The 18,402-nt window shown below is 42.3% G+C and overlaps 1 protein-coding gene across 6 annotated transcripts in view; it reads right to left on the minus strand.

Moving 5' to 3' along the window:
• Positions 1-1,448: 1,448 nt before the first annotated feature.
• SV2B (synaptic vesicle glycoprotein 2B) overlaps positions 1,449-18,402 on the minus strand; it is a 182,367-nt gene continuing 165,413 nt past the window's right edge. For all 6 annotated transcript variants that reach the window (XM_073012991.1, XM_073012989.1, XM_007990475.3 and 3 more), the window contains 4 exons: positions 15,634-15,767; positions 13,264-13,464; positions 7,083-7,242; positions 1,449-4,378 (listed from right to left, as the gene is read on the minus strand). In XM_073012991.1, coding sequence (XP_072869092.1) covers positions 4,195-4,378; positions 7,083-7,242; positions 13,264-13,464; positions 15,634-15,767 — 679 coding nt within the window. In that variant the 3' untranslated portion in view covers positions 1,449-4,194. The remainder of the gene's footprint in view (positions 4,379-7,082; positions 7,243-13,263; positions 13,465-15,633; positions 15,768-18,402) is intronic.

Here is an 18,402-nt window from a genome sequence, read left to right on the forward strand (position 1 = left end):
CAGTAAATACCACATTTCCCTGCCTCCTCTGCAGCAAAGGGAGGCTGGCTCGGCTGCAAAGCACAGCCCCTTTGCCCATCGCCCTTCCTTCTGCTTCCTGCCTGAAATGTGGATGCGAGGATCAGTGCTTCAATAGCCATCTTAGCCCATGAGGCAGCCTCAGTGATGGAAACTGCACTAAAGATCAAGGAGTCTGAAGGCAGGAGTGTGCTCCCAGGGATCAAAAGGCAGCCACACCAGCCCTGGCTTTCCTTCCTCCAGACTCCCTTCATATGAGAGTAAAATAATTTCCACGATAATTAGGTGATACTGGGCTCTTTCTTTTCCTTATTGCAGGGGAGGAGGGATGAAAGGGAATTCTTCTTCCTAAACTGTAAACTTATTATAAATTGGTTTCTTTGAACTTTCAGTCGTATGCCATCCAACACAATCCCAGGTCATTTAGCACAGATGCCTCCTAGAAAAGCCAGATGTAGAAGTGGAGATACCTTTTCCAGGGCTACTGGGATTCTTACCCCACTCACCAATGTCCCTCTTGCATTCCTGGCCCCTATCTCTTCTTCCATGTAACACTTTCTGTAAAACTGATTAGGTAAAAATCGATTAGGTCTGTAGAAAACAGGCAAGTGCATCATTTCCCTTACCTAGTTTATAAAGATACAAAAAAGGGTACACTCCTCAAAGAAAAAAAAAAGAGGAGGGAGCCACTACATTTGGAAATCCACAGCTGACAAGTAAAGTAGTAGCAATCCTTTTGCAAACGAAAGGTGCATTTTGCGGATTGTAAGGTCATTGTCCTCAGTGTTTATGGCCAATTTAATATCCATCTTGCCTACTCCCTGTAAGCGGAATGAGGCAGGAGGCAGAAACTGTGATCAGTTTTTTCATCACTATGTCCCCAGGACTTGGCACAGGGACTGGCCCACAGTCAGGGCTCAATAAGGATTTGCTGAATGAATGAATGAATGAATAAATGAATACTAATCTTTTTTACGTTTAAACTGATGCTTCCTCTCATTCTAGTAAAACCACCAAGGGATAGTCAATGAATGGTCTCAGGGAACGGAGAATATGTGCCACATTGTCCCATTCCCCAAACTGCAGGCTTCCGCAGAATTGTCACAAGAGCATCACCTCAGGCCTTGTCACCCTCTCCTCACATTACATGTAACCTGGGCCACATCATTTAACCTCTTGAGGTCCCCATGTTGCAAAATAAAAAGTTGAAGGAAGCGATTCTCGATGTTTCTCCTTGCTGATTCAATCAATTTAGGAATACAGAAGAGACCCTAGTGCCTGAAAATAATCTCTAACCCCAGTTCTTAAGGTTTTCTTACAGTTATTTTTATTATTTAGTTTTCATGAACACAAGGTAGCAGGGAACGCTGGGGTTGGGGGTTGCTACATAACTTCAGGATAATGTACTACAAACTTCACAGATAGGCACACCTCTTTCACTAATTATTTTTAATAAAACAAAAGATCAAAAATCAGTATCAGGAGATGACACAATACAGCTGGGAGTACGGAAAGCAACTATCTCCAAGCTTGGCATCATAAAATACATCATCATGAACTGTGAACAGATTTGCTAAACAAAGGAGAGCCTCATCCTTTTAACCCTCCACAGCCGACATCGGGAGTCTCTTGGGGTAGAACATGAAATGAAAAAGAAGTGGATGGCCAGATGCTGTACATTGCCCCCCAGTGACCTGCCACAGAGACTATTTTTAAAGACGCATTTATCTCAGCAGGAGTGACAGCATTTAAGTAGCCAGGTACTCGTGCTAGACAATCCTTCATGGGAAAAGTCTGCAGAGCTTGGCTGCACTCTTTACAAAAGCCTGAGTGATAGATCAGATGGGAATTGCCCTTGATTGGTTAGGTGGCTGGTTTAAAGACCCGTAAAGATAATGCAGAAGTGAGAGCTTGGAAACCAAATGGAGTTAGCCCCCAAATTATTGCAGCCACCCCAGCACTCAAAAGTTAATCCTATTTTAAATTTACAAGATCCATCTTAACTAGAAATGCAGGCTCTAACTGTCCTGCAAATTTTTTAAGTGGTAGCTGTTCAATGAATTGTATTATCCCATTAAAGAATAATGTTTTAGATGTGGTAATCCCAGACTCACACAATTCTCTTTTATGAACCTAACCACTGCATTCATATGGAAGGTAAATTACAACTATATTACATCAAGCCTTTCATTATTGACACAGCATTATGTTAGGCACCCCTATAAAACACTGAGGGAAAGATTAATACACAGTGGTATATATATTTGGAGGAATCAGGGTGTCCAGTCAGAGTCGATATGTCTTCTCTCCCTGTACAGAAAAAAAGGGAGGGGTGTAAATAAAAAGGTGAGGGTTGACAGAAGCAGAGTAAACATTTTAACCATTAAAACTGATCACAAATCGACGGTGGAAAGGTGTCATAAGATTTACCCCTACCAACCCATTAATTGAGGAAAATTACAGAAAGATGTCCCGAAGCTATCATAGGACCTAAGCATTTCTCCAAAACTGAGAAAACACTCGATGCAGCCATTATTCTTCTGTTTGAAATTTTTGGAGATCTCTGACAGGGAAAATGTGGCACTTTATAGCCATTGAGAGCATTGCAAATCAATTCAAAGAACTAGTTCTTGCAGGCTGATGTTCATTCGGCCTGGGCAGGTTCAAGTTCACCTCCACTGGCGGTTGTGCATAGCTCACTGTCCCCTCCATTGTCAGACACTTCTGATGTTGTTCCTCTTCCATGCAGTCAAGACTTCAGTCTATTGCTGACCTTCATCAGAGAGGTTTGTCCTAGGCTCCTCCCCCAACCCACACCCCTGTTTATGTTCAAAATTGGATTTCAGGAAAGAGTTCTCTTAAGCACTGAAGAAAGACATATTTGGCATCCACTACACTCCCTAACTCCCACTCCAATGGACTCTGTTTCAAAAGCCCTGGGCACATAGCATAGATTTCTCATGAGACCCGACCATTCTCACAAATATGGATTGCATTTGCATTTTACCGCTAGAACAAACAAAAAGTATTTACACTTGGAAGAACTGTGGCTACACTTCCCCATCCCTCCCTCAGTCCCCATGTTGTTTGATTCTTGCCAGAAAGAGTACCAGAGGCCACTGAACACATCTCACGTTGTTTTGGGGTGAGTGGCAAAGTAAAATGCCAGCACTGAAGATGGTAAGCTTGAGTTTCACAAGTCATCTGTGTAAGAGAGAGAAGTAACTACTCACTCCAACTGCACAAACAAAGTGCCTGGATTAAGCGGACTGCACAACGTGAGTTTGTTAAGTACATCCTCCCAGCAGAAAGTTAAATGGCTGTAAGAAATTGTGCTTGCATTTCATTTGATCAGAACTCATTTCCTGGGACCTCAAACACCAAGTTCTCCCAAAATATGGCTAAAATGCTGGCAACATTTGCAGATACCAGATGGGGAAATTAAACCCAAATAAAGTTATATACAAACTTAGTTTACAGAATACCTAACCCATTCAATTTCTTTGAATAGAGCAAAACAGAAATAAATATCCTTCTTAAATGTATCACCTAATTATCATGGAAAGCCTAGGAGACTTAGGAGAAAAGTAGATCTCTATAGATGTTGCTCAAATATTTGGCTTTCCAGATCAGAGTATTCTCAATGCTACCATGCCAGTATTTGAGTGGAAAATATGATAGGTGATACTTTTAAATGCAAAAATATATGTATCCTGTACTTCAAGCCCAATCTTCGTATAATGACTCTAACTTCCAGCCAAGTTGATTTGTTAAGTTGTTGGGCTCCAAGGAGCTTTATGGAGGAGCTTGGGTATTTCTTACCCTCTAATTCCTTTTGAAATGCAAGTAAGTCCTTGCACTTGACTTAGAGAAATGCTTACTCCTCGCATCGTGTGTGCACTCACTGGAGAATCCTCTCCCTGCCTTGGACTGGGAAGACCTGAAGTTAAACACGCAGCTCTGTGATTCTAAGGGTGGCTCAGGGCACCCCCAAAACAGTCACCTGAGTTACAAACATATTGACAGCTGAAGTGGGTCCTAAACTAGGGGTCACAAAGTCAACTTCTCCTCGCGTGTTATCCGAGGTGCCCTCTGGACCGTGATAGGCAGGAAGTGTGGATGCATTTTAGTGTCCTGGACAAGATTCTCTTGACCTTTCCTTTTCCCATAGGTGGTTCACATCAGGACCTGCTCTCGAGTCTCTGGCAGTCGAAGGGCAATCAGGCCACCCCCAACCAGAGAAGCAGCAGCCAGAAGGATGGGGACCACTTTGGTTATCCCAACAAAAGAAGCAAATATGGTGTTTCCCAGGATGGCGCCAAATTTGCATAATCCATTGAGAATGCCGAAGGCTGTTGCTCTGTAAAAGAAGAAGAATGGAAATAATTCTGACATTCTGAACCTCATTAGATGAACAGGACTGGAATCTTTCTTTTCCTTATTGCAGGGGGAAGAGGGGTACGAGGGAATTCTTTTTCCTAAATATAAAAATAACACATTCTCATTGTAGTCAAATTTGGAAATACAGAATAATATAAAGATGCATGGATATCTAACGTCTTCACCGAGAGACAATCACCTCTGTTAACATTTTGAAGTATTTTCTTCAAGTGTTTTTCTTTTTTGTTTTTTTTTTTTCCAAAGATATCTATTTAAAAAATTTTTACAGGTACGACATGCTTACTATGGAAATCCTGAAAGGACGAAGAAGTATGCAAAGCAGAAAATGTAAGTGTTCCCCCTTTCAACACTCAACCGTCCTGAAGCAGAGACTGCCAGTTGCCCCCAAATAGCATTTCCCCAAATGTAGGACTACATTTCCCAGACTCATTTGCTGCTGAGAATGGCCATGTGACTTAGTTTTGGCCAATGGGATGTAAGTGACAGTGGCGGCAGTTTCCAAGAAGCTTCATTAAGGGACATTGTGGGTGGGCCTTTTGCTCTGTTCCCCTTCATTCTTTTCCTTCTACCCTGCTTCATGATGGAACACAGATGGTTTCATTTTGGACCATGGTGAGTCCATGCAATGAAAAACAATGAGATAGAAAGAGCCTGCACCACCCACTCTAGACTTTTTCAGGAAAGAAAAAATGCAATGCTTAACCTTCTCAAGACCACAGCAATGTATTTGAGGTTTCTGTCAGCCACAGCAAAACCTAATCCTAATTATGATCTTTCATTCCCACTTTCCAGTGAGAATTATTACTAATCATTTATTCTTTCATGACCCCATCTGTATGCAGAGGCAATATTCCCTATACTACCTCTCCCCAAGTGAAATAAAATGTTTCTTCCTCATACCACAAGTTTATTAAGAAAGTGAGTATATTTTTGTACTTAAAACTCTTCTTTCATTTTTGTCTATAACTGTACCACACTGTAGCTTTATAATCACCAACCCAGTCTTTTTCGTTTGTTTGTCTTAGTATTTTTGTTTTTGTATTTTCTTGGATCTTTTAACATATGTACTTTTTAAAATAAACTTTTTTCAAGTTCCCAGGGGGGAAAAAAAAAACTTGTTGAATTTTGAATGAACTCTTTTATGTTAGAAAAAAACTAAATACAATTTGACATTTTTGTAAGATTGAATCTTCTTATCCAAAATTAAGTATATCTTGTCTCTTAAATATATATACATTTATTTATAGATAATAAAAATATACTAATTATGTGCTATTATATATATTATCATAATCATATATAAATACATAATCCATAAATATATACATTTTCTGAGACAGGGTCTGTCTCTGTCACCCAGGCTGGTGTGCAGTGTTGTGATCCTAGCTCACTATAACCTTAAACCCGTGGGGTTCTAGCAGCTCTCCCCCTCAGCCTCCTGAGTAGTTAGGACTACAGGCACATGCCACTATGCCTGGCTAATTTTCTAAACTATTTTGTAGAGATGGGATCTCACTATATTGCCCAGGCTGATCTCAAACTCCTGCCTTCAAGCAATCCTTTTGCCTCAGCCTCCCAAGTCACTGAGCTGGCATATATTTATCTTCTCTTATGTGTCTTTTTAAAATATCTCTTAGTAAAGCTTTATGGTTTTCTTCATTTAAGTGTTTCACTTGTCAAGTTGATCCCTGATTATTTATTGATGTCTGCTGTTATTAAATGGATTTGAATTGCATCTTTAACTTTTTCAATATATTTTCAAACCTATACATAATTTAGTTTTATTACTGACCACCTGACCAAATTGTCTTTTTCTCTCCAGTCATCTCATTAGTTAATTCTCTTAGGTTTCCTAGATGTAAAATCACATCATATTCAAATAATAATCATTTGTCCTCCTGTTATTTTGTGTAAAACTTAGCAGTTCTTTGACTCAAATGAGAGGGGCTCCAAATATGACACACTGTGCTCCTCCTTAGTTATCTATATCCCAACACCTCTGTCGCCAATTTTGGAAATATCACTCAGGTTTTTGCAGAATTTCATTTACCCACCTTCCTTACCATTTCACATTCCTTTTTGAACACGGGGCCTCTTATCTTCTCTCCTTAAAATTCACAATTCCCCCTCCACGAAGAAAAACAATTACTAAGTAATGACTTTCACCCTATGCCTTTAAACCAGGCCTCTTCCCATATATGACCTGTGCAAAATAAAAGTAACCCCTGGGCCTCCCTGCCACATTCTCTGCAGATTCCCTGGAATTCATGCTGCCTCCTGAGCTTTATTTATCTCCCTGCTGCTGTGCTATTCCAGTTCTTCACTTTTTTGCCTTATCTCCCATTGGCAGGTCTGTTCTCTCTTGTGGATTACATGACACATATGGTTTTGTCAACTTTTCACTCTTATTTCCTTCTCCTGGACATAGTCTGCTCCCATCCTTTGCTTCTTGCCAACCTTCCAACCTTATCAAGCCCTAGCCTGCCAACTTTCAGGTCTATGCCTTCCCCCATGCAGGAGAAGTTCAACATAAGAGACGTTTGTTTCATGGAACAGCAGAAAGACCACGATGGCCATGCACAGCATGAGATTCAGGGAGCAGGTAGACTTCTGACCAAAGACACCCAAACAAGTCCCTGAGGAAAGCCCGTGGAAGAACTGACCTCTGGTTGGTGGGATACAGCTCCACTGTGATCACATCCAGAGCATTCCAGGCCGCAATGCTTGTCCCACAGAACAGGCACTGCCAGCCGATCATCGCAGACTCACTGTTGCCAAAAAACAGGAAGAAGCAGCAGACTGCAGAGATTAACATGGAGCCACCTGCAGAGGGAGTTCAAGGTCAAAAAGAAACATGAGGCCTGTGTCTTGCACACGGCTATCACTCACAGTTCTCATCCCATCTCCCACCCTCACTGGTACACCTGAAGCCAAGGCTGCCTGAAGTATTAGGTTCATCCTCCACACAGAGACAGCACAGCTGGAACCCTCCCATGGCACCCCAGCCATGGCAATAGAGCCCTCTGCGTGGGTCGGATCACCAGACTTAGGAAGGCTTCTGAAGTCACCACACTAAGGTGCTGCCCAGCTCAGAATGACAGGCCAGGGCAGATAGGGGCATTTGTTGAGAATCTATTATGTACCCGACATTGTTCTAGGTGCTTAAGCTACATCAGTATCAGTCAAAAAACAAAAACAAAACCTCAGACTTGATTTGAAACCAGGATGTCAAAGAGATCTGTGCCTCTTCACAATAGTCACAATAGTCAAAATATGGAGTCAACCTAAGTGGCCATCAACAGATGAGTGGATAAAGAAAATGTGGTTTACGTACACAATGGGATACTATTCAGACATTAAAAAGAAAGGAATTCTGGTAGTCGCAGTGGCTCACACCTGTAATCCCAGCACTTCAGGAGGCCAAGGTGGGTGGATCACTTGAGGTCAGGAGTTTGAGACCAGCCTGACCAACATGGTGAAACCCTGTCTCTACGAAAAATACAAAAAGTGGCCAGGATCATTAAAAAGTCAGGAAACAACAGGTGCTGGAGAGGATGTGGAGAAATAGGAACACTTTTACACTGTTGGTGGGATTGTAAACTAGTTCAAACATTATGGAAAACAGTATGGTGATTCCTCAAGGATCTAGAACTAGATGTACCATATGACCCAGCCATCCCATTGCTGGGTATATACCCAAAGGATTATAAATCATGCTGCTATAAAGACACATGCACATGTATGTTTACTGCGGCACTATTCACAATAGCAAAGACTTGGAATCAACCCAAATGTCCATCAGTGACAGACTGGATTAAGAAAATGTGGCACATATACACCATGGAATACTATGCAGCCATAAAAAAGGATGAGTTCATGTCCTTTGTAGGGACATGGATGCAGCTGGAAACCATCATTCTTAGCAAACTATCACAAGAACAGAAAACCAAACACCGCATGTTCTCACTCATAGGTGGGAACTGAACAATGAGATCACTTGGACTCGGGAAGGGGAACATCACACACCGGGGCCTATCATGGGGAGGGGGGAGGGGGGACGGATTGCACTGGGAGTTATACCTGATGTAAATGACGAGTTGATGGGTGCTGACGAGTTGATGGGTGCAGCACAGCAACATGGCACAAGTATACATATGTAACAAACCTGCACGTTATGCACATGTACCCTAGAACTTAAAGTATATTAAAAAAAAAAAAAAAGTGGCCAGACTCGGTGGTGCACACCTGTAATCCCAGCTACTTGGGAGGCTGAGGCACCAGAATTATTTGAAGCAGGGAGGCAGAGGTTGCAGTGAGCTGAGATGGCGCCACTGCACTCCAACCTGGTGACAGAGCAAGACTCTGTCCAAAAAAGAAGAGAAAAAGAAGGAAAGAAGGAGGGAGGGAAGGAAGGAAGGAAGGAAAGGAAGGAAGGAAGGAAGGAATGAAGGAAGGGAGAGAGAGGAAGGTAGGAAAAGAAAAGAAAAGAGAAAGGAATTCTGCCATTTATGACAACATGGATGAACCTGGAAGGCAGGATGCTAGATACAGTCCATGGGGTAAGCCAGGCACACAAACATCTGCATCATCTCACTTTTCCAGATCTCTACATAGCATGGTGACTACGGTTACTAACAATGTATTGTATATTTCAAAATTGCTGAGAGTAAATTTCAAATATTCTCACCACAAAACATATATATGTGTGGTGATGGATATGTTAATTAGCTTGACTTAATCATTCCACATCGTATATATGCATCAAAATATCACATTGTACCCCATAAAAATACACAATTGTAATTTATCCATTAAAAATAAAAACATAATTTAAAAAAATCCATTCTCATGGAGCTTATAACCTGGTGAGAATACACCTGTACATGATGGGCTACTGAAGGGAAACCTGAAGAAAGGCGGTGCTATTCTGCATTTACCCGAATCCCCACCCCAGAGATCTGACCTGCCCTTTTCAGCCCTACTCTATACTCTGTACTCTATACATGTGCTCTGTGAACAATACCCTCTACCCACTAACCCCATGGACTTTCTTATCAGTTGGGACGAGAAAGTGGCTGGAGTACCTCTTCCCAACTCCTCCCCTGGGGTAGAAGGCCTTTTCTGGCAATGGTTGCATCCCTCCAAGACCCCAGTTCCTCCCAGGTAGCTCTTGTTCCATGGTTCCAGCCCCCACGGAGCTCTGTGAGTGCAACTGCCCCCCCTTGTCCTCGTAGCCATAGAGGTGGTAACTGCTTCTCATTTTTGCTAGTGTCTGGGTGCCTCACCTGCCTTATTTGTTTCCACAACCCTGCCCACACCTCTAAAAGCCCTATGAGTAAGGTTTCCTTACTAGAACTATCTGGGGTGAATCCCTTTTCCCCTCCAGGAATCTAAGTATGCAGTCCATGAGGTTAGCGTCGCAGGGCTCCCAGCAGCATGGAGAAGTGCAGCTCAGATCTCTGGGGTGGGGATGGGAGTGAACAGAAAATGAGCAGCACAGCCCTTATAGAGCTAATAGGAGATCCCATCCAAAGAAGACTGTCAAATGCTGCCCAGCTCCAGTAAGTTCAGCCCGGAGGAACTTGGTATGCAAGCTCCAAGTCCAAGGTGGATGCAGAGCATGGCAAAACAGGTCGCAGCCCAGGAAAGTGACTGGCGATGAGGCGGAAATAGGGTGAACAGAAAGGGAAGGAAGCAGGTCTCAACCAACCAATAGGGACACAGGGCACGAGTGCCCCACCAGGCACCAGGACCCTGCGGGAGGAAGGTATTCCAGTTGGCAAGAAGCCAGAGGCCAACCTGGCCTCAGTAAGAAACGCCTCCCCAGGGATGGGCCTCAGCCCGGAGTGTCACCCTCAGACCTGGGGCTGCAAAACTCGTGCCAATCCTTGCTGATGAACTAGGAAATGATAACTGCCCACCTGGATCCTGCCCACTCTGGGAGGCGGTAGGGCTGTGAGCAGGTGCCTGGTAACCTTTTTCCAGAAGCTAGGAGAGAACTAGAACAGGGGAAACTGGCATGCCTAGGACCCCAAGTGCTCTGTGGACAATACCCTCTACATCCATACATCCCTCAGAGGGGCCAGCCACGGGGCTTGGCTTACAGTAAATGCTGGCAAACACTTGATAACCACAAAACATGATCATCTAACAAATCAGCAAATACTCAGGGAGGCCTTCCCTGATCCTTCAACTCTGTTAGGTGTTCCTGCTATAAGTTCCCAGGGCCCAGTGTACTTCTACTTCTATAGTTCTTATTCCTCTTGTAATTGGGAGGCCTGGGTGCAAATGCCGGCTTACGTACTACCTGTGTGACCATGAGTGAGTTGCTTCACCTTTCTGTGAGCTGTTTCACTGTCCCCATCTCTAAAATCTTGATTAAATTAGTGCCTACCTCATAAGGTTATCGTGAGGGTTCAATGCGTTAGTATTGAACACATGTTCAACATTAATAATATTCAATAATAACAAGCATGTCATAGTGTTGAGGTAAATGAAATTTCTAGTTGAAGTCTGCCTCTCCCAACAGATCATTTGCGCCATAAGCACAGGGATGTTGTCTGTTTCAATTACTGATTTGCCTCCCACCCAGCCTTGAGAGAATAAGTACTGTATAAATAAATGTTACTGAATGAACAAATGAGTGGGTAACAGCCTAATCAGGAAAACTTCTACTCCACTGATAACAAGAAATGACTTGCACACTACCAAGAGCCCAGCAGATTAAGCAGAACAAAAATGTGCTTGCAGATTTTCTAGTGGGGTTGGTCTGAGAGCTGGGGATAGGGCTATTTCAAAGTGGTTCCCCCACATCCCATATCCCAGTGAAATAGGCATTAATTGAGCACCTCATCTTTACCATGCACTGCCAATATCACAGTCGACCCACTGCACGTCAGGCCTTTTACTAAAGACAGAAGGGTAGAGAGACAAAGAAGGCCCTGTCTGAGCTCTTAACAAGCTGGCCTCTAGCTCAGAAACAAAACAGAGACATTCACAAGAGAGTAGGTTATAAAGAATGATGAAATATTAGTTCTAGATCTCTCATTGGAGAGCATGCCTTTATTTAGCATTACAGGAATTGTTTTTATCTGTGATGTATTCACTATAAGAAGGGCTTCAGCAGTGAGGGAAAGGACATCTGCTGTCTCACCATTCCGCCTGCCCCTGTGCCCAGCCACACCGCCCCCCTCTCCACTTCCACGAGGGAGCGTATGGCAGGTCGTTAGGTGTGGGATGTTCTCGTCAACGTGGATACCCACCACATCCTTATAACCCTGCCTCCCCCAAAACTTCCTCAGCTGCTTCCTGAACAGACCAGAGACTCCACTGGTAAACTCTGGGACTCATAAGGCTGGTGACAAATGGCAGAAGTGTCACATGTCTGCTCTCATACCCCTATCTTACTGAGGCAAACAGAGGTATTATTTGAACAATGGAAATGGAAGCTCAAAGAAGTTGACTTGGGTCAACACATAAAGCTAATCTTGGCAGAGACGGAGCCACCTGACTCCCAGCCAAAGTTTTTTTTAAGATGACAACCTGTAGTGTCTTCTGCTGAAAGCTTGGTGTTTGGGGTTAACCTAGGAAAGAGGCCATCTTCATCTGTTCTGGTCAGTTCAGCGGCATTGCTGAGTGTCAGCTCTACTGCAGGCACTGCGCTGGACACAGGGGTCACGGAAATGAGTAAGCCATTGTCCCTTCCTCCACAGGGCCTCAGGACTAACCAGGCACTCCCTCTAAGAGAGGAGAGCATGAGGTCTGCCGTGCCTAAGAGATGACTCCACCCTCACCACGAGATTAAAAAGCTGAAGTCACAGGCACTTCTCATGCTCACCACGCTGAATATGCATGCTACTATTTATAATAGTGATATTCAGTATGAGCCAAATGCCAGGAAAAGAATTCCTTTCCATGAAGACCTGATCAATCCCTCTTCTCCAACAAAATGGCTTTATGATTTATTTTGTTTCCTTTTGCATGTTGCTGCTAGGAATCTTTGTAATAACTTTCCTAATCAACGACCTCCCTAAGGCAGGTCCCTAATGGCATGTTTATTAATAACATGTTGTCCACTTCCCCACCCCTGGCTTTGACTAATATTCTAATGTACATTTTCCCTGGTCCTCAATGTGTACATTTTGCTTCTTGTTTACCATTCATAGCATGTGTTTCTGTAAAGAATTGCTGCAAGTCCTGATGGAATGAGGCAAGGCATACATGAATATAGCTACCATTTTTGAGAACCTACAATGTGCCAAGTATTACAGGTACCTTATGTTCAATTCTCACAAAACCCTACCAGCTAGATGTGGAAATCGTTCTCTTATAAATAAGGAAACTGAGGCCCAGAGAAGTAAAGGAACACATTCAAGGTCAAACAGCCTTTCGGTGAGGTCTTCAACATGGCTCTGTCCAACTCCAAAGCCTAAAGTGGTATTGCTCTTAAATAATAAAAGTAATACAGTTTACCTTCAAATATCAAACCATCATCCAGGACTATTTTATATATTTTTCTGACAATAATCTGATGAAGAGGCAGGGTGAATATTATTACTACCCTTATTGAAGTGCTAATAGATTAAATGACTGTCACAGAATTTCTCTGTCAGGAAATGAATAAAAATCCTTCGCCTAGACCAAAGAGTCTTGACTATTTCCAAGGAGCTCTGGAGTTTTCTATAGGCACGCATCCTTGGCTCTATAGCCCCATGTGCAATCTTACTTGCTGGGTTTATTGTGCAATAATTACTTAATAAAAGGGAAAATTGCCCTGTTTTAATACACTTGAAAGTCACTACCCCAGCGTGCTGGAGCCCAGAAGTGACCCTGCTGACAACTCACCAATCATCTTGAGCCTTCCGATTCTATCCATGAGCAGGGCAGAAATGATGTTTCCGGGTAAGACAGACAGGCTGCCCAGGAAGCTGACGAGGTAAATCAGGAAGTCATTATCTTGCTCCAAGTCCATGTGGCAGCCCTCCTTCTGCTCCAGAAAGGTGGAGTTGATAAACCGACAGTTGATGAACTTATGCTCGTAGAGGTCTAGGGAGAGAAGGAAACCTTCGGTTCATGTAAGTGCAAGGGAGCTGGAGAGAGAAAGGCAGAGGCAGGGATGACGTCTGCCCCCTCCTGTAGGCAGGCTGTGGTAGCCTTTGCCGGTCAGACAGCCTCAAAGTCAAGGTAATATGTGGTCAGGTCATCAAGGTATGGATGAATAGAGAAACTTTCAAAAATGTAATGACCTGTTCAAGTTCCTAAAAGCAAGGGGGAATTAAACTAACACTGAGAGACTTAAAAATGCATCCTCTCAGCCAGGTGTAGTGGCTCACATCTGTAATACAAGCACTTTAGGAGGCTGAGGTAGGAGGATCACTCGAGCTCAGGAGTTCAGGACCAGCCTGGGCAACATAGTGAGATCTTATCTCTACAAAAAATAAACAAATAAATAAATTTTTCTTTTAAATTAGCTAGGTGGGGTGGTATGTGCCTGTAGTCCCAGATACTCTGGCACCTTAGGCAGGAGGATCACTTGAGCCCAGGAGGTCAAGGCTACATTGAGCCATGGTCATGCCACTGCACTCCAGCCTGGGCAAAAGAGGGAGACCTTGTCTTAAAAAAAAAAAAAAAAAAAAACAACTCTCCAGCTGGATAACAGTCCTGTTTGTACTAATCAGGTGACACTGAGACACTGAGGACCATGACAGCCAGGCCTCTCCTTGGAAGCTACCTGGCATAGGGAAGCAGAACACAAGAGAGTTGGTTCCAGATGGAGCCAGTCACTCCAGAGCCCCTGCTGTAATCTGTGCCAAAACCTGAACATTCCTAAAAAATAAAATCCATTTGCATTGGAACCAGTTTGTAAGTCTTCTGACACCTTCTAAGATCAGCTGTTCTGACGGAGGAAGTCCTAAACAGGCTCCCCAGAAACCTGCGTTTGAGGAACTGGCCGTGCTGTTGATCCTCTTTAACCTCCCTGAGGCTCTACCTAAAATATCTACAAAATTGGAAGAGTACACCTGATCATCTCCACTGCTTCTCCCAGCTCTGACATTTCCTGACTACATGTGTTTGCAAGAATCTCCATGATCAGAGTATTCAAATGAGGAGGCATCATTCAAACTTGAAATCATAAAACGATATGCCAGTTTTTAATGACACTTAGTAAACTTCTGGAAGTCATCATTGTTCCAAGATCAGTCTAAAAGGAAATTCAGGAAGGTAAGTGCCAGAATGAATTATTAAGAGAGTCCAGAATATTTAGAGACCAGATATTGAAGCTTTTGAGGCTGATATCATAGAGGAAAAAGATGTTCTTATATAAACTATCCCTTGCTGCTGATGCCAAAAATAAAGCATAGATCTGGACATAATGCAAGTAGCTCTGTGGAAAGATTGCAGGTTTTAGAGCCAAATCATTGAGGAATGAATCCAAATTCCCTCCACTTGCTAACCATGGCCTTGAGCAAGTTGCTTAAGTCTTGATTTCCTTAACTTGGCTTCCTTAGCTATAAAAGAAGGATAAAAAAATAGTACATTTCTCCATTGAGACAATGTAGGTAAAGCCCCCTAATGAAGCTCAGTTGGTTTCCTTATACCCCAACTTCACTTGGTATGTTATTAACTTATGATGAGGGTAGTAAAAGTAACAAGAAGTGGTGAAGTGGTAGAATTTTGTGACTTTTTAAATCACAGGAATCTGGAATAGTATGATTTTAAAATAGTCTTCACATTTCACTTTATGCACAAAATGTGAACAGATGTAATTTTCCCTTTTCATTTATTATTGTGAGAACATGAGTCTTGCATTTTGCAAGTTTCAAATTATGCAAGGCCTTCAAGAATGCATGCATTCCCGGCATAAAATGCAGCCCTCCTGGGATGCTAGTTGTTATTTACGTCATCCTTCGTTCGTACCAAAGACCCTTCGTGTATAGCATCAGCCTCACTGAGATGAGGATATTTGGCTGGAACTTTTGTTTCCATTTCATTTGTGATAAAACTGAGACACAGATACATTAAATGCCTTAGCAAAGGCTGTGCACCTAAGTTGTGCCATGCCTGGGGCTAAAATCCATTTCCCCCCCAAGGCTTGGCATTTGTATCTACGAATACTTTCCTACTCCTGAAGTTTATGCCTGAGCATTTTGATTCTTGGACAACACTAGTTGTCTCTTGTTACAGTCTATTCAGGCTGTTCATCTTCTTACTTACCTGTGTTATAAAAGATGGTTGATTCAATGGTACAATTTTTGAAGTAGGTATCAGTTGATGTTACATCTTCAAAATAGCACTCGTCAAAGAATGTGTCCTCAAAGAGTACATGTTTAAAGTACATTCTTGTGAACCTGTGGGAAGAGGTTGACCTTTGAGTGATTCATCTGAGAAGAAAAGAGACTTAAGACCAAAATGGAAAACACAGCAAGGCAGAAAAAGGAGATCTGCAAGCAAAAGGTGCCAGAGCATTATTTTCAACCCAGACTACTTCCCCACTTCTTAGCTGTTTGTTTATTAGTGGGGAAGGGCTTCAGGACCTGGAAGCCAGTGTCTAGTGTAGGTGCATACGGAGTGCTGTGCACCAACCTGGTGGTTTTCAAAGGCAGGTCCACGGACCTTCTGAGTCAGAATCACAGAAATGTGAAATAGTGTGAAATTTAAATATTGATAACATCTCACTTTCTGAGATACTTTTAAAACAAGCAGGTCCCTGGACTGGTCCTAGAAGTTTTGGAAGCCATAGAATTGTGACGGTCTGAGAATCTTTATTTTTTTTAAATTTTCCCAACAAAAATGTGGGGAAATAGGTACTTTCATTCATACTATTGGTAGAATACAATCCATGCAGCCTCTTTGGGGAGCAATTTTGCAAAATTTGAAATGCACATTCTCTTTGACCTGGGAATACTACCTCTAGGAATTTATCCTACACATACTTGTCCATGTATTCAAAGAGATACATTCACTGATCTTCATTGCAACACTGCTTGTAACAACAATGGATCACTACCTACATACATATGTAATAGATGCCATATAACGGAAAACCATGTAGCCACCGTAGTAAATGAGGTAGATCTATATGTGTTAATATGGAATAATCTTTAAGATATATTGTTAAGTTAAAAAATGAAGATGCAACATAGAGTTTATAACACGGGCTCATTCAGGTAAGAAAGGGCATGGACACATACGCTTCCGAATATATCTGGAGAGCTACACAAGAAACTGATAGAAATGGTTGTTTCCAGGGAGGTACAATGGAAATGAGGAATAATACACTTAATTTTCACTTTATGCCAAGTGTACGTATTATTTGTTCACTTCTTTTTAAACTCAGTTAATAAGACAGTAAGGCACCTAGATGACTATGAGGTGCAGCCACATGTGGGATTCACTGCACCTCTCCAACTCCTGCATATTTAGTAGGAAAGAACAATGCAACATTTAAAAATATATTTCACATACATTACCATCTTCCTCTGTTGGCTATATTTAACAAGCTTTGTCAAACTTTTAGGCTGGAAATCCTTAAATATGTCTTCATTTGTAAGTAATTATAACACATTCTTTCATTTTTCTATTCATTCACTTACATACTTAGTCTTCTGCAAACACTGAGCATGGTACTAGGTGCTATGAGTATAGAGAGGAAAGACAAGGTCCCCGCTCTCCAGTCTAATTGGAAAAAAGTGCAAGCAAATAGGCAACTACAATACAGTGGAAATCGCCATGACAGAGATAGCACAGGGTGCTGGTGGCCATTGTTCCTTTACAAAAGGGCCACCAAATAATTCACTCCATGACTACCTACAATGGTCAGTGACCCTTATCCTTCATGCGCTATTGTGTCCTGCTCAGAACCCTAACCTAGAGCTGCCAATCATTAGCTTCTGCTAAAAGACTGCACACAACAAGACGTCCTGGGCAAGTGTTCACCAAAAGCAGGACCCCAGACCACTCACATCAGAATAAACTTGAGGTTATTATTAAAGATGTCATTTCCTAAATTCCAGCCTATGCCTCTTGAACCAGAGTCACCAATGGCCGAGACCAGATTATTATACTTAAAGAAATTTGAGAACCATTGGTCTAGAAAACCAAACTATTTTGATAAATTTTTCTTAGGGCCAAATTTGCTACAGACTTAAATAGGGGCCTCCAAAAGCTATCACTAAATTATTCAGGTTTCCATAGGAAAACTAACTGGTAAGTCTTTTGTTACAAGAAGATGCCTCTGATGTCAAAATGTATAAGCTAGACGTGTTTACTTAAGAGAGCTATTCTTGGAGACTGTTGCAGGCCTTTGCATTTCTTAATATATCCTTCTCTTTAATATAGTAATAGGCTGCTGATGTAGCCTTGGGTGATATTTTAATATTCTTCCCAGGGTGGCTGAGAAGGCAGAGCCGTAAATCATAAATGGGTCTGACGCAGGCAGACCTTAAAATGTCTCTCCAAGTGAGTTAGAAAAAGCCAGAGCTATAAGGGAAGAGATAAAAGGAGAAAGGGCCAACACATATTTTATGACTTTACATGAATCATCTCCCCCAGTCTCCAACCTATATACTGACCTAGCCCACCCAAGATTCTTCGTTCAGGAGAGTTCAAAAGATGAAAGAAATGTTAGCAACAGTACTTCGTAAGCTTTTCCTTTAAGGCAACAGAAGCCATTGGCAATCCAAGGTCTACGACAAAAGTGTCATGACATACGCTTTGTTTCAGTTGCTTCAGGCCCAGTGGTTAGTCCAGCAAGTGATTGAAGCTACACCAAAGTCACATTCAACATGTGTTAGGCTTGAGGGCATCACCCTAAAGAAATTCAGTCTAATTAAAGAGATAAACAAGAAAACCAGCCCTGAAAATTTAGTGTGATGATTATCAAGATAGAGGTATGCTATAAAACCACTTCTAAGGGGACACTTGTGATCCAGTTGGGTAAAGCATGAGGTGACTTACCCTGAAGGAAGAGTGAAAGCTCTCTAA

This window comes from Chlorocebus sabaeus, chromosome 29 (genome assembly GCF_047675955.1).
Source record: "Chlorocebus sabaeus isolate Y175 chromosome 29, mChlSab1.0.hap1, whole genome shotgun sequence".
NCBI classification, from domain to species: Eukaryota; Metazoa; Chordata; class Mammalia; order Primates; family Cercopithecidae; genus Chlorocebus; species Chlorocebus sabaeus.